General features: G+C 37.4%; 1 protein-coding gene across 1 annotated transcript in view; it reads left to right on the top strand.

Moving 5' to 3' along the window:
* Positions 1-17,319, top strand: part of LOC126248896 (protein crumbs) — a 354,721-nt gene that overhangs the window by 174,005 nt on the left and 163,397 nt on the right. The window contains exon 12 of the mRNA XM_049950366.1: positions 9,720-9,953. Coding sequence (XP_049806323.1) covers positions 9,720-9,953 — 234 coding nt within the window. The remainder of the gene's footprint in view (positions 1-9,719; positions 9,954-17,319) is intronic.

Below are 17,319 nucleotides of genomic sequence, written 5' to 3'. Positions count from 1 at the left end.
TTCTGTGTAGATAGTTAATTACATTAGATGAGACCAATCTGCCCGAGCTGCTGGTGGCAGTTTAGGGATCATTGATGAGGATTTCTCCCCAGTACTATCGACACAGACATCAGAGTGAAAGTGGATGCTCCGTACTGCTAGGTATGTGCTTGTATTTCAATTGCTCTTGAGTATATACAGGGTGATTATAATTAAAGATAAACTTTCAAACCACTGTAGAAATAACACCATTGGTCTGAATGAATGACGTCAAATTGCAACGGAATATTATCGGAGAAGGGGGAAAACGTATGGCAGAACAAAAATAAATAATTACAAAATGTAGCAATAGATGGCACTGTAAGCGTCATAATTTAATAGTGGTCAACTACGAATGAAAAATGAATCATACAACAATGCTCATTGTGTATGTTTGATGTTAAACAAGCTGTACTACTCAGTGTGCATGGGTGTACAGGTGTGATACTGTTAGTTACGTAAGCCCATCACGGCAAGGTCATATCACACCGGATGGAAAAAATCGGATTTTAAGTCTCTTGAGGCCAAAAACTGCATAAAAAGCATCACTCGCATTGGTTTGTAACTGTCCTGGGGGGGGGGGGGGGGCACAACTGCATAAAAAGTATCAGTCAAAATCAAATTGGATTATTAATTTCCGTGTGACTGGCGAAAAACATGTTCAATATGAAGGGCTTATTTCAATAGTGGCACAAGTCGATTACCTCCATTTTTCTGTCTACAATGCTTCTGACATTAATGATCCAAACAAACAGAAAGAAAGGTTCATCTCTAGCAAGGAGCCATATGCTTGAATATTTCTGGTATCTCAGCTGCAGATTTTTCAGCGTTCATTTAACTCTAGGACTCTGTATCTCAAAATGAACAAAAATTTTCCGTTGCCTATATTTGACTGTTCTGTGTATTGACATATCCTGTCGGATGGAAGTGGGCTTTGTCTGTCCACAAAATCTTCCACAGCCAATCATTGTTCACTTCCCTGCGAGCAAGAAATTCTTAAGCAAAGGTCTCTCTTGCTGGCAGGTCAACAGGAAGCAACTCGTGCACATGGGTAATTTTGAATGGATAGCATAGAAGGGTGTTTTGTAGGATTTTATGCACTGTGCTCACAGATATGCCCAATGTATTGGCAATTCTCCGTGCACTACACGTTTGCACACCACCACTCGTCTCCTCCTGCATTGCTGTGGCCACTGCTTCCAATGAAGTTGAATCAATTCGTATCCTTCCTCTACCAGATTGCACACAAAAAGAACTGTCTTTTTGAATTTCTGAATCATTTTCTCCAGACCCACGATAGACATTGGATCAACCCATTTTTTCAAACTCCTCAGTGTCTGGAACTTCTGCAGAGCAACTTGTGCACAGTTATCATTCTTGTAATACAGCATAACAAGCAGAGCGGGATCCTGCATTGAGACAGTCATGGCGAACGTTGCAGATGCAAAAGGAGGACAAGCTGTGTACTCGGCATGTTTATATCAACTTCAATGGGTCGTGCACATAACAGATCTTTTCATTTATGTATTCTGGCACATACAGTGCCATCTATTGATCAATTTTCACACTATTTTTTTTTCTTCTGCCATACGTTTTCCCCTTTCTCCGATAATATTCCGTTGGAATTTGACGTCATTTTGACCAGTGGTGTTAATTTACAGCGTTTTGAAAGTTTAACTTTAATTATAATCACCCTGTACTATATAAAATAGTACACTGGAATGAGAGAACAGTATATGTTTTGTGACAATTCCATTTATTCTCTAGCTAGGTTCTGCTCCTGACACCATCAGCAGGCATCAGCTGACTGCCCCAATCACAGGTTAAGTTTAATACATGTGAGAAAGACAGAAATATTTGGTGATATAGGAGTAACAACATTTAAAATTTTGAGTTTAATCATAAATATGTATTTTGAGCAAATAAAGATTTTTTTGTTATATAGTTTTCTCATATATACACATAAACAGAATTTAATTTAACTGCAGAGAAAAGGAAACTATGTTTGTTTGCTTAAAACTAAGCTAACAGTCAGTGCCCTGTTTTTATTGATTTTTAATATTTCCAGTAGTGTCACTATCACACTAATCTTAGCTGTTCAAAGAATGGTTTTCTATTAGACCGTGCCCAGAAAACATAGAATTGATGCCTTCTAGTCTCCAGCTTCTCTGTTGTTCACACAACCTAATTTTCAATGCTCTGCCTGATTGTAATTTTTCATAGTGCATGCAAATGAACCCGTACACTCCATTTTGTGCTATGAAGTCAATTGCATCTCTACTGTAGAATAATAGTGTAGCTATGAATGCGACTTTCCTAGCATTAACTGTGATGGAATCTTCTCGGGCCTCCATCCGCATGGCTGCATCGAAATTCTGCGACATTTTTATAAGTGTCACTCTCATCGTCTTGTGGTGGAGATGATGAGAGTTTTAAATGCATTCACTCACATGAAGGCCCGAGAAGATTTCATGAGTAGTGTAGCTACAGTGTTGTAATTATAAAGCCAGGTCCTTATTTTTGAGATCTTAACTTTCTCGCAAGAGTCCCTGAAATATTGACAACATATGTGATAGTGCACCATTTTATGTTGTTACTGAGTTGTTTGTATTGGGCCGCATTCAGGAGGGGTATAGTTTTGCACCTTTTTATTGTTTTGTAGAATATATCCATCAGGTAGGAGTGATAGCCATTGCTGGATGTAATGCAGTTGAATGCCTGTCATTCTGTTTGAAAGGTGATTGGGATAATGAAAGATGTATGAGGAAATGTACTGGTGTCCAAAGTTAAAACAGCAAACCAAAATTTTGCGAGGTTGCATTTCTTTTGCAACAAAACAGTATAAACAGGTGATAGTATAGTAGAAATAATGTAAAAACTAAGGAACATAAAAAGTTGCAACCTTCATAATGAAACTTCCTGGCAGATTAAAACTGTGTGCCCGACCGAGACTCGAACTCATGACCTTTGCCTTTCGCAGGCAAGTGCTCTACCATCTGAGCTACTGAAGCACGACTCACGCCCGGTACTCACAGCTTTACTTCTGCCAGTATCTCGTCTCCTACCTTCCAAACTTTACAGAAGCTCTCCTGCGAACCTTGCAGAACTAGCACTCCTGAAAGAAAGGATACTGCGGAGACACGGCTTAGCCACACCCTGGGGGATGTTTCCAGAATGAGATTTTCACTCTGCAGCAGAGTGTGCGCTGATATGAAACTTCCTGGCAGATTAAAACTATGTGCCCGACCGAGACTCGAACTCGGGACCTTTGCCTTTCGTGGGCAAGTGCTCTACCATCTGAGCTACCGAAGCACGTGCCCTATGGGATTCAATCTTACCGATCCACCCATACAGTTTCACGAAGAGCTGTTAGAGTGGCCAGTGTAATCCTTGCTCACACCATTAGGGATCCATCATGATATCAGTCTTTTTACACAATGTTTGGCTCCTGAAATCATGTTCCACATTCCCTTCAGATGCAAATCCGTCGACAATCAGACTCTAGACCAAATCAGGACTCATCTTTGAAAAGAACCGTGGCTCACCGTTCGACTGTTCAAGTAGCATGGTCACGACTCAATTCTAGAGATTCCCTTCTGTGAAGACGCGTCAAAGGTACATATACAGTAAGTCTCCAGCGATAAAGGCCACTCTCTTGAAGTCTTCTGTACACCGTTTGCCTGGATACAACATGTCCAGTGGATGCTGTGGGATCAGATGCCAGTTGCCATGGAGTAATAAGGTGGTACCATTGTGCCCTTACAGCCAAATAATGGTACTCTCTCTTTCTGATGATGTCACACATGTTTGGCTCTGGCCTGGTCTTCAGGATACTTTCTTGGTCTCTATAAACTGTCGCCACATCTGAGAAGCAACAGAACGATTCACATTAAGCCGTCGGGCCACATCAGCTCGCAACTGTCCTGCTTCCATTCTTCCTATGGCCTCCACTGCAGGAGTCTGGAAGGCGTCTACTCTTTGCCATACTGCACTGTCTGTGAGATTAGATTAGATTAGATTAATACTAGTTCCATGGATCATGAATACGATATTTCGTAATGATGTGGAACGAGTCAAATTTTCCAATACATGACATAATTAAGTTAATTTAACAACATACTTAAGTTAATATAACAACTTTTTCATTTTTTGTGTTTTATCATTTTTATTTTTTTTTTATTTTTTTTAAAATATTTTTTTGTTTTTTTTCTTTTTTTTTTAAATTTATATCTAAAAATTCCTCTATGGAGTAGAAGGAGTTGTCATTCAGAAATTCTTTTAATTTCTTCTTAAATACTTGTTGGTTATCTGTCAGACTTTTGATACTATTTGGTAAGTGACCAAAGACTTCAGTGCCAAAGTTAGATTTAATTTTGAATAGTGAAGATCATCCTTTCTCCTAGTATTGTAGTTATGCACACTGCTATTACTTTTGAATTGGCTTTGGTTGTTAACAACAAATTTCATAAGAGAGTGTATATACTGAGAAGCTACTGTGAATATCCCTAGATCCTTAAATAAATGTCTGCAGGATGATCTTGGGCGGACTCCAGCTATTATTCTGATTACACGCTTTTGTGCAATAAATACTTTATTCCTCAGTGATGAATTACCCCAAAATATGATGCCATATGAAAGCAACGAGTGAAAATAGGCGTAGTAAGCTAATTTACTAAGATGATTATCACCAAAATTTGCAATGACCCTTATTGCATAAGTAGCTGAACTCAAACATTTCAGTAGATCATCAATGTGTTTCTTCCAATTTAATCTCTCATCAATGGCCACACCTAAAAATTTGGAATATTCTAGCTTAACTATATGCTTCTGATTAAGGTCTATATTTATTAATGGCATCATACCATTTACTGTACGGAACTGTATGTACTGTGTCTTATCAAAATTCAGTGATAGTCCATTTACAAGGAACCACTTAGTAATTTTCTGAAAGACATTATTGACAATTTCATCAGTTAATTCTTGTTTGTCAGGTGTGATTACTATACTTGTATCATCAGCAAAGAGAACTAACTTTGCCTCTTCATGAATATAGAATGACAAGTCATTAATATATATTAAGAACAACAAAGGACCCAAGACTGACCCTTGTGGAACCCCATTCTTGATAGTTCCCCAGTTTGAGGAATGTGCTGATCTTTGCATATTATGAGAACTACTTATTTCAACTTTCTGCACTCTTCCAGTTAGGTATGAATTAAACCATTTATGCACTGTCCCACTCATGCCACAATACTTGAGCTTGTCTAGCAGAATTTCATGATTTACACAATCAAAAGCCTTTGAGAGATCACAGAAAATCCCAATGGGTGGTGTTCGGTTATTCAGATCATTCAAAATTTGATTGGTGAAAGCATATATGGCATTTTCTGTTGAAAAACCTTTCTGGAAAGCAAACTGAAATTTTGTTAGTACTTCATTGTTACAGATATGTGAAGCTACTCTTGAATACATTACTTTCTCAAAAATTTTGGATAAAGCTGTTAGAAGGGAGATTGGACGGTAATTGTTGACATCAGATCTATCCCCCTTTTTATGCAAAGGTATAACAATAACATATTTCAGTCTATCAGGGAAAATGCCCTGTTCCAGAGAGCTATTACACAGGTGGCTGAGAATCTTACTTATCTGTTGAGAACAAGCTTTTAGTATTTTGCTGGAAATGCCATCAATGCTTTTAAGCAAGTTTATTATTTTCCTAATTTCAGAGGGAGAAGTGGGTGAGATTTCAATTGTGTCAAATTGAATAGGTATGGCCTCTTCCATTAACAGCCTAGCATCTTCTAATGAACACCTGGATCCTACTATATCCACAACATTTAGAAAATGATTATTAAAAATATTTTCAACTTCTGACTTTTTGTTCGTAAAGTTTTCATTCAATTTGATGGTAATACTGTCTTCCTGTGCTCTTGGTTGACCTGTTTCTCTTTTAATAATATTCCAAATTGTTTTAATTTTATTATCATTGTTGCTGATTTCAGACATGATACACATACTTCTGGATTTTTTAATAACTTTTCTTAATATAACACAGTAGTTTTTATAATGTTTGATAGTTTCTGGGTCACTACTCTTTCTTGCCATCAGATACATTTCCCTTTTCCGGTTACAAGATATTTTTATACCCTTAGTAAGCCATGGTTGACTGTCTACACAGTGATTGTGGATGTGGAACTATCTGGCAAACACTAGTTTATTTGGCGGATGCCCTGACGTCGTCGTTGGTGTGGTTGTGTGTTGACCGGAATACCATCTTTCATGCAGAACATGATCATACAGACATCTGTTGGATGGGGAAATAGCAGTTTGTTGCTTTAATTTTGGACATCAATGTATAAACACCCACAAAATGTACGGTAGAGCCTTTCAGCTCCATTGTGAATTTATTTTTGTTATTGGGAGCTACAGTGTTCAATAAAGCATTTAAATGTTGAACTGTATCGGCTCAAATACACTGCACATTCCCATGCATCTGAACAAGTACTTAATTTTGTAACTGAGGGAATCCTTATATAAAAATAATTGCTCAGAATTGTCCGTGATGATTTTCTGTAGTAAGAGGCTTAAGAGGAGAACTCATAGTCAGGCTGTCTTACTGTCCATAGAGAATGTTATGTTGTTGTAGATAATTCTGTTTCCCTGGGGGGTGATATAGTCACCTGAAAGGTAACAGTGGTCCATTGTTTGAGAATATGTGAAAACCAAAATAACCTATGATCTCACATCTGTTTTATTTAGTGACCAGTTTCATTGATTATAATCATCACCAGATTGATCTAAAAAAGAGTGTGTATATTTATGAGTAAGAGCATTATGATAAGTTAGCAACAGTATAGGTAGCAGCTTTGATTCACATTAGCTGACATGCATCTTAAACAACATACTTGTCACCTTAAACATAATAAAAGAGGCACATAAAGTTTATAGCTGCGATTGACATTGTCACATAATATGAAAACATGATAAAATTGTAATAAACACCCATGGCTGTGATATCGGGCTGTGGTTAACTTACCTTGCTCACAGCTGCAGTGCAAACACCCGAGGGGCTAGGCCCCTTGATGTTTCTGACTGGAGAACTATTTACAGCAACATATTACAAAGTCAGAGATATGATGTTTAAAATTACACACGAGGCAAAATAGGATGAGCTAAAAATGTAATTAAAAAAAAAAAGAGCCAGTGCTTGAAATAGGCCCACAGTAAAATAGCAAATTACAGTTACAAATGGCAGCTCTGAGAAACACCACCCCACTATATTTCTGAATAAACAAAATTAATTTACACCAAACACCCATTTTTTTGCTGTATGACAGGCTGTTGCAGTTCTTACATGTCCTGATATTCATGTTTCAATATGCTGCTTTCAATTAACTTCATTATGAACTATATATGTCGCAGACACCTATTTGTGAACGGGCATTTATATTTTACTGTGGACCCATTTTTAAGCTCTGACTCTTTTTTTAAATTATATTTTTAACTCATCTTATTTTGCTTCATGCACAATTTTAAACATCATGTCTCTGACTTTGTAACACACCATAGTAAACAGTTCTTACAGTCAATGACACCTAGCAGACAAGCCCCCTCAGATGTTTGCACTGCAGTAAGCACAATGTGTTAATGATGGCCCTACATTACAGGCCATGAGTGTTTCTTACAATTTTAGTATGTTTTTATATTATGTAACAATGCCAGTCATAGGTATAAATTTTATGTGCATCTTTCATTAAGTTTAAGGAGACAGGTAAGTTGTGTGCGAAGATGCCTCTCAGATTATGTGAATCAACGCTACTACTTATACTGTTTTTAATCCATCATAAAGCCCTTATAAATATGCACATTAGTTTTAATATTAATATGGTTTTGATCATAACAATTGAAACTGGTCACTGAATAAAACAAATTTCGATCACAGATAGTTTTGGTTTCCACATGTTTTGAATTCTGTTTTAAACGTGTTTGAATTTCAGATATTACTTATGTGATTCTTTGAAGTTTATTTCATACCTGTGCAAAATGTCTGCTAGTTCTCTTGTGCATTCATCTGTAGACATAGTTGTGAAAAAGCTAGTGACAAAAGACAATGTGGTTTTGGAACTGGAGGGTAGTGATTGGGTCTGCCTGAGTTGTAGTTTATGATATTTTATCTGCAATTGCAACAGTCAGTTGTATTTTGTGACAGTCTGAAAAGCAAAAAACTGATTAGTGAATAAATAAAACCTGTTGCAGAACTTAAAGTTCTGTACATGAAGAATGAAATGAAAGATTGCTGTGATACTCTACTATGTGTTGTAATAACTGCACTGATATCCATCCGGACTGTAACTAAAAATTTGTACCAGACTCAAGACTTGAACCTGGTTTTACTCCTCTTCATGATCAGTCACTGTATCAATATCCTATCAAGCATGCATTTTGGTTCAACACGAATTCTCATTAACACATGATGTTTCCTCCTATATGCTGGACATTATATTGACCTGTACACTTCAGACAAATATCAGTGTATAAGTAGTGGGTGTCATGGCAATGTCAAATTTTGTGTTTCACATATCTGTGTAAAAATGTCCCGTGGTTGGGCAAAATCTTCCAAAGCTTGCTGCTCCTGTTTCTTTCCAGCAGTCCTATTTTCATCAAGGGCTCTGTGTATAAATGTTCTGCAAATAGTAGGTAACACTGAGCTACTTTGAACACTCGTGTCAAGCCAGGAGGTGTGCTTGGATAGTGTAAAGCTATGGTGGCTGCTTGCATAAAGAAGGAAATTTTCAATTGTGATTTGAGACTAAAGAAAGTGTTTTTTTTCTTGTAATTATTGCCTTGTTTTGCCAAACCACAGGAGAGTGGTGTGAAATGGTAAACCTTAATTACAGTATTTACACATAAACACTCCTATTTAATTTTGTACTTGATTTCATTTAATTAAGTTAACTTTTTCTAGAATTTTTTAATTACCTTCTTTTTATGTGAACCTGTTCCCCTGGGTTTGTTTCATTAGAAACCTGTCTTACTGTCAGCACCCATGAAATCCTCACCGGTCTTCCACACTTACCAACTTCTCAGTTTAATGTTTTCCTTATTTGCACTGTTAATCCAAAATGAGAATAATTATATCCACAGATTTTCCTGTTTCGTTGTGAAAATAGTCCAAAACTTATGAACAGTATTTACGAGGTTTATTATTGTCAGTACAGTGCAATAAATTAAAATGTAATGGAACCATTAATCACAGAGAGCAACACGAGCTTTCTATTGATATTAATGTCGGGCTTGGTTATGTAGCACTAAAGTGAGGGTCTGGAAACTGAGAGGTCGCAATATGGATTTCTGTAAAGTGAGGGCCTGGAAACTGAAAGGTCACAATATGGAATTCTGGTCAGTCTACAGATTTTTTTCAACCTTCCTTTAATCTAGCCTTTGCCTCCCAACAATGTAAAGATTTACCAGAAACTGTAAGTCTTCTTTCACTGGTAGTGTTACTGGGGAATGTTACGGACTCACAAGTCATCAAAGCTGTGCCCAATTGAAAGTCTTATTCCAGGCCATAGATCCACACAAAATTGTTATTACTACTACTACTACTAATATTAACAATGTATAACAGTTGTATGTGTTAGCAGAGAATGTGAAAGTTGTTTACTATCTGAAATATTCTGACTTCATTTTCATGTTGACAGGGTTTGAAGGAAGACAATGCGAAATCAGCATTGGTGGCTGCACTCCCATGTCATGCCCTGAAGGAAAAATCTGTAAGGAGAAGACAAATGGAATTGAATGTCAGTGTCCGGGTAATTACAGAGGAGAAAATTGCAGTGAACATGGTTTCTGCATTGGGCAGCCTTGTGAGAATGGTGGCACTTGCGTAGAATTAGAATACAATTATACGTGTAACTGCCCTCCTGGTTTCACAGGTGTGTTTAAAAAATTAAAGATAAAAGTAGACTGTTCAATCCAGTGTGGGTTTATTTTTTTGATGTGTTTTGTTATATAATCACCTACAATATCTTATAAACAGTTAACCAGCCAAAATTGTATTAGTAGAAGAAAATTATTTTTTTTCTTACATGGCCGAGTAAATGTTGCTTAGTGGACAAATACCTAAGGAAAATATGTTGGTTATTGGTTATTGCAGTTGCATGTAACACACACACACACACACACACACACACACACTCTCTCTCTCTCTCTCTCTCTCTCTCTCTCACACACACACACACTTGGAAGTAAGACCGAACAGGGCTTTTGTGAGATAAGAAAATAATAAGAATGATGAGAGAACCATATGTAATATTGGAAAGTAGGAAATAGAATAAAAACAGTAACTCATAAATGTATTACTGTTATTTTTTAACAAAGCGGAAAGGTCTGAAGCCATTCTTATAGTCCCAAGCAGAGGAAAAGGATTTAAATTTTTGACCACAAAGAAAAATGGGAGTAATTTTGTTATTTTCCGTGCAAAGTGCTATTGATTTTAGAGACTGTGAAGTTCACAAGGAGACAGATCTTTCAAATAAGCGTAATTACACTCAGTGAATAAGATGCTTTGTAAAATAAAAAATGATACAAGGGAAAATTATTTTCATGGCATGTTGTACATTTTCGTCTTGAATACTACTGGTATTTTATGGCCACCTCCATTCTTCAGAGACTAAAAAAAATGTGTTCTCTATTTGTGATATGAAGTATATACATGGGTTTGTTATGGGTAGAGAATGTTGTACATGTGCGATTATGTTACAAGTCACTTGCCATCCACTCTATTTTTTAAAAAAAAATTCGCTTAGGATTTGATATAATACTCCAGTGGGTTCAGTGTAGGTGTGTATTAGTGTAATTGGACATGATCTTGTTGAATATAATATATTTAATGGCAATTTCAAATGGGTTAGACTAGTTATAGGAATTCTAAACTGAGTAAATCAGTCACAATTGGATATGGGTTTGCTGAACCTTGAGTTCTTATTCATGGGACAGGTGAGTGTTACCAATCTTCCCCAGCTGTAAATTTTGGCACGAGTTAGTGACCACCGTGTAGTTCCAACAGTGACATGTTTAGTGTCGCAGAAAATAGGCATACGCTGAGATTGTGGCAGTGTTAAATAATAATAATAATAATAATAATAATAATAATAATAATAATAATTTAAATTTAATAAAAATACAACAATGCTTCAACTTCAGTGTGTGCTAGGTGCTGATGAGTATGAGTAAATGACTGTTGGGGTGAAACTGTCCTTAGGAGGCAGCATCTGCAGCACATGACACACTTTGAGTGTATTAGCCTTGTCCAAATATCTGGGTTTCTGCCTGTATCAACCTTTATGTCCCTAGCTGCTTATTGGAACACCACATTTTCCAATTCCTCAAATAATAACACTTCCAACAGGATAGATGTACCATCTGGGAGCAATAACACTCACTCCAGTAAGAGGCCTGTAGATAACCCACTGAGAGCCTTAGCTTAGGCAAAAGGAAATCTCAGCTGTTACAGAACACAAGGGATATTTTGATAATGTCTTCTTGATTATTACAGAAATAGAGGGCCACCAAAAAGTGGTCTTGATTCTATACAGGGTATCCCATGAGGAGTGGTAAATATTCAGGTATATGACAGGAACATTCTTCATTTTAAGTGAGAAGCTTTATGTGGGCACATACACTATTCGGAATTGTTTCTGAGATAGAACACATTAAATGTCTTTGGATTAGTGTCATGCTCGTGTGTCTTAACCACCTAAGCTCTTTGATGTTTTATTCTAGGCCAACCTACCTCATTGCTTTCAGCATCTCTGAGCCATTAAACTAGCTCATAGAATGTGCTGTTGTCTGTGTTATGAAGTAGTGAGAGAGATTGAGAGTGTATCAAAGAGAAATATAGGTTAATTGTGTGTGTACACATGCTGGCTAAAATGCCACACATCTACACTAATGAAGAATATGCAGATATGGTGTGTGTTTACAGCTTCTACGATGGTGGTACCCTTACTGCTGTAAAAGAATACTGCTGGCACTTTCCTACACATTGAATTTCTGACTGTAGAGAGTTTGCCAGAGTTTTCAGCACATTGTGTGAGGCAGGTCACCATTTTTCTATTAAACATGTAGCTCAACAACCTGTGTAGGAACAATAGCATGTTGTTGCAATGGTGCAGTGACATCCTACTACCACGACACAGTGGCTTTATACATATACCAGTATCCTACAAACACATGTATGGTGAACATCATAAGCAAAAAACTTATACCCATTTCACATACAGCTTGTCCACAATTTTCACATTGGCAACAGTGCCACGTGACGTGAACTTTTTCTCTGCTTAAATGACATTCATTATGTGCTTCCATTAAATACTGTTCACTGATGAAGCCACATTTGCATGGAATGGAATCAACAACACTTGTAATAATCATTGATGATCACAGGAGAATCCAAATGCTGCAGTGGAAACCAATTTCAAAGTTCTTTTTTTGATCAATGTTTGGTGTGGAATGATCGCTATCATTTTAATAGCTCTAGTAATTTTAGAAGACCAAATCGTGGGACAGAATTATTTGCATTTTTTTGAAAATTAATTTCTTAAATATCTTATGGATATTCCTTTAGCCAAGCAGATTGCTCTGTGGATTGGTTGTGGTAGTACAATTTACTGGTCACCTAGATCACCAGACATTATGCCATTAGATTTTTATCTATGGGGCTGGCTGAAGTCTGCAGGATGAACTGCTGGGTCGCATTATGGATGCTGTTGCCCTCATTAGGGAATGTGCAGAGGGAGGCAGATAAGCAACACAACGTGTCCTCTCAAGAGTGCACAAATACACTGAAGTTCACAGTGGGATATTTGAATATTTACTGTGAACTGAACAAAAGCTGTAATGTGACGTAATGCTTAGAGGTGAAGTAATAAAAATGCGTATATTTCAACTGATACTTTGTAAAACACGTCATAACGTTTACTAACTGTTGTAGATGTGCAAACCTGACAAAGTATTGAATAATACAGCAAATAAATAACAATGTACATTAAATGTCTTCTATATTGGAAACCATTTGGAACAGGGCATATTTCCATAGGAAGTTTTCTGCTTTAAATGATCATCCGCGTCATATCCCTGAATATTGACTGTTCCCCCCGGGGAGACCCCGTATACCTGAAGCTCTTCAGAACATAGCAGGCATTCTAAAACAAGTGAAGTGTATAAGAAGTAGGACCCTTTTAGTAGAGGCAACCATGTCCTGTCAGGTTAAACGACTCCAGGGTGCAAAACTGCAGGTTGAGTATTCGATTATCTCAGAAGTTCAATTAACCCTTAGCTTCAGCTAAGGGGAGACTTAATACACATGGACATTTAAATGTTAATGGACAACTTTCAAGGGCAAGGCATAGCTGATACAAAGAATGTAATGAAAGAATATAAGAAAATTTAACATTGTCAGAAACTACTTTTGTTTGTGTAAAGGTGGATCTGTAATCTTCTCTGCACCCACAATGTACTTGACAAACATGAAGTTAACAATGGTCATGATGTCAGCTGTACACCTCTCAAAAGAAAGATGGAAAGTTACTGAACACCAAGAAACATGGTTCAGAGCACTTTGACCATGATTCATTGGTCTTGACTGAGTTTGAAGAGGACTGCATAACAGATGATCTGGCCTTCAAAGTCATTCTGGGTCCCTTTACGATCTCTGTAACCACTGAAGTGTCTCATCTTGGGAGAAAGGTAACAAGAGGAAGACTAGCTCAAACTATCAGCAGTATGACGACTCCAACCCTACAATGGTGTATAAATGGATTCGGGATATTCAAGATGGACATGGCATAACAATGGCACGTGTGTTTGAGTATACAAGAAATTTAGTGGTGAAAAGGTCTGGTGGAATGTAAATAATTTAAGGAGTGAGGGTAACCATTTACCCAATAGTTGAGGTGTTGAGTCATCTAAAGGTAGATAAACAAGACTGACAACTGTGCTTTCTGACAGATCTTTTTCGAGCTATAGAGTGTACACACACACACACACACACACACACACACACACACACACCTACATTGTCACAGTGTAGACAAGAAACACATCTTAAAGGTTCTGACACTTGATACTAAATGGTACGTCTTCCACAGAAAGGGTGACCTCAGTGGAAAGAGTTGAAGGAGAAGTAGCAGTCCTTTTAAATGATGTATACCACACATTACCTTTCCCCTCTCTCTATGAACTTACAGACAGTTGTTGTATCAGTGTGTGTCCATCGTATCGTCATTACATATTCCCTCTACCTGTTCTTCCAGGAACCAATAGACCAAGAGGCTTTAATTAATGCTGTCACACATCCCCATCATCATTTTCTGTTTTGTGCACTGCTATTGGATCGTTCTCTGCCATCAGTTTATAGTTGTGCTTTCTTGCCATTGCACACACATCTAAATGGAAAGTGTTCAGTGAACTGTGTTCCAGTCATCACTTTACTCTCTGGATACAGCGAACAAAGTAGGGCTAGAAAAAAAGTGTTACCTTGATGGGTGCTCAGTAAGGCAAACTGGAGACTGTACAGTCATCTAACTGTGCGTAAATGTAAACACAGTGCCTAGGAATTAACAAATCACATCACAAGTACCATCTATCTCACCAGTGTCACATCCATACCAAAATATTAAGGGCAGCTTTGAAGTCATTGTCTTCCACTGCACAGTGACAAGCGCCACTCTGTAATATGGTGCAGACTTGTGACTTGCAGAATTTCAAGTTGACACCATCTGCTGGGAACTGTGCAGCCAGTTAAATGGCATGGACAGACTGCAGTTGTATAGTAACAAAGAAATATTCTGTCAATAATTCCTGCACTCCACAAATTATTCCATCAAACCTTAACTTGTATGGGACAGCATCAAGATGATTTCACATAAGTGTATGAGGTACTCCTGTAATGCTGTAAAGAGGATTAATAATTCTCCAGACCAGCAGTGGCAGAGCATTTCACTCAAGTTACCATCAACATTAGCCAGGATACAACTTTCTGTCATCATCAAATGAATGCTGAGTGAAGCAGGTTGGACTTCAGTTATACCAATGAAGAAGTTAACAATAGCCCTTCCACAGTGCAGGAGATCAATTTGGCATTGTCTACACCATGGGACGTGTCACTAAATTGTGACCAAATCTATTACAGCATGTTGCAGCACCTTGCCAGAAATTCTAAAGAAGTCATTGATTTTTTGGATCAGTACAGTCCTGGTTCATAGAAAGATGTTATTTTAATTACCCTTCTCAAACATGGGAAAAACCACATATGCTCGAGTAGCTATTGTTGTGTTGCTCTCACTAGCTGTAAGGAAAATACTTTGGAATGTATGGAAACCACCTCACTGTATGCATCTTACAATCTGCCTAGCTCCATAGTCACCTTCAATATGATTTGAGCCGACACCATTTTACCATTGATAACCTCATCCTGCTGAGGTCATTGTAACACATGCAAATAGTCTGGCATCACCAAATAAGGATTTGCTTCAACATTGAGATTTCCTATGTTACCACTTGGTTGCCCAAATCCTTGTTCAGTGCCACAAATGGGACTGCTGAAGAAATTTTCATGTATTTTTAAGGTTTATTCACTGTGCATTATTTTAGATACAGATGGTGATGGCCTATCAGATTGTTTTATGCATGAGAAAAATGTACCTCAAGGTATTAATTTAAATGTAATACTGTTTTTTACTAGCTATGAATAGTTTTTCATCCATGGTAAGGTACCTAATTAACTGATTTTTATTTATGGATGATTTCTCAATTTTCTGCTTTTCATTCACTTTATCAGCAAACACTTGATGTTTTACAATGTATTAGTCATATTGAAATGTTTGTTCTCTTTCTGTAGTCTTGGCAGTTGAAATACAATACATTGTTTAAAGATTATGAGTCATGTGGTGAGAATATGTTACTGTGGCAAGTAAATGTGATGAATAATTAGAGCAGGCGAGATACCACATAGATGTCTCACAGAAATGTAAACAACAAATAAACGGATGTGAACTATGTTACAACAAAACAGAACACAACTTCAAAAACGATAAAAACATATGTTTTGACAGAGTGCAGAGAAATTTTGTAATTGTGAAACTGTTGCAGTCATTTGTTGCAGCTTTCCTTGAGAGTGATCACATTCACATTCATACAAACACCTAAATCAGACAAGGAGGCATATCTCATACACTCACCAGTTGTAGAAATTAGGGATGTTGATAAGAAAATCGTATCATATGAGACACAAACTATCACTAATACGATGTATCAAACACGAGACATGTTTTCTGGTGTAGAATTCAGTTCACTTGTCATGTTGTCATCAAACGTTTGCAGTTTCTATTCGAAAGCCACTTCCTTTTGACTGCTGATAGAGAGTTGTGCAGAATCAACTGCCATTATAGGTCCCTTTCTGACACCTCACTGTTGCAAACAGACATTACATGATGTCACAGACACAAATTTGAATACAGTGGGAAAAAAAGTGGCATGGGAGAGATTTTAACACAGCTCATCCGCTTGCCAGTCCAAAACCATAACCAGTTCACCACAACGTCCTTATCCATTCAGGCCGCTCTACATTGCTCTTCTTGTCCATGGAGTGTTCCTGTTTTTATTGTGCTTTTGTCCACAGTTCAGTACACATTCTTGCTATTTACATGGTTGATCTGTGTTCAGTTCCTGACTGGCTGTCCACTGGGCCCTCTTACCACTAAATACGAGGGGGGGGGGGGTGCAATAGGGAGTTCACCTTGTCAGTAAGCAGCAGTGCCCTTTGGGACTTTGGGATACATGCAAAGAGTTTCTTTTTGATGTACAATTGTGCTAGACAACAAAATTTAAAAATATTATACTCTGACCACCACAAGACCATTAGGCAGTTTACTGAAGCATTTGGGATCTGTCCTATTTCCAGCTTAGACTACTGAGAAGGCACACTTCATTAGGCAGAAACTCCTCATAGTATGGCATGCATACAAGATTTACTCATACTCAAATCAACTGCATACCATATTGTTGCTTGACTACATTTCAAATGACTCTTGTAACAATACTCGGCGAGTAGGAAGTCTGTTTGGGATTCATGCAGATATTCAGATGGTTGTTTTTTTTTTCTTTTTTCTTTTACATGGGTGTGACAGGTAGTGGGGTTTTATTCCATGCTTGGGTCCTTTTGAGGCCTATATTTGTATTTTTTATTGTTTATTTAAAATAACATAGAGAAACATCAATCTTTTGTCACAGTGTACTCTA

Source organism: Schistocerca nitens, chromosome 3 (assembly GCF_023898315.1).
Source record: "Schistocerca nitens isolate TAMUIC-IGC-003100 chromosome 3, iqSchNite1.1, whole genome shotgun sequence".
Classification (NCBI taxonomy): Eukaryota; Metazoa; Arthropoda; class Insecta; order Orthoptera; family Acrididae; genus Schistocerca; species Schistocerca nitens.
Note: the sequence above shows the minus strand (reverse complement) of the source record. Positions and strands in the feature narration are given on the sequence as shown.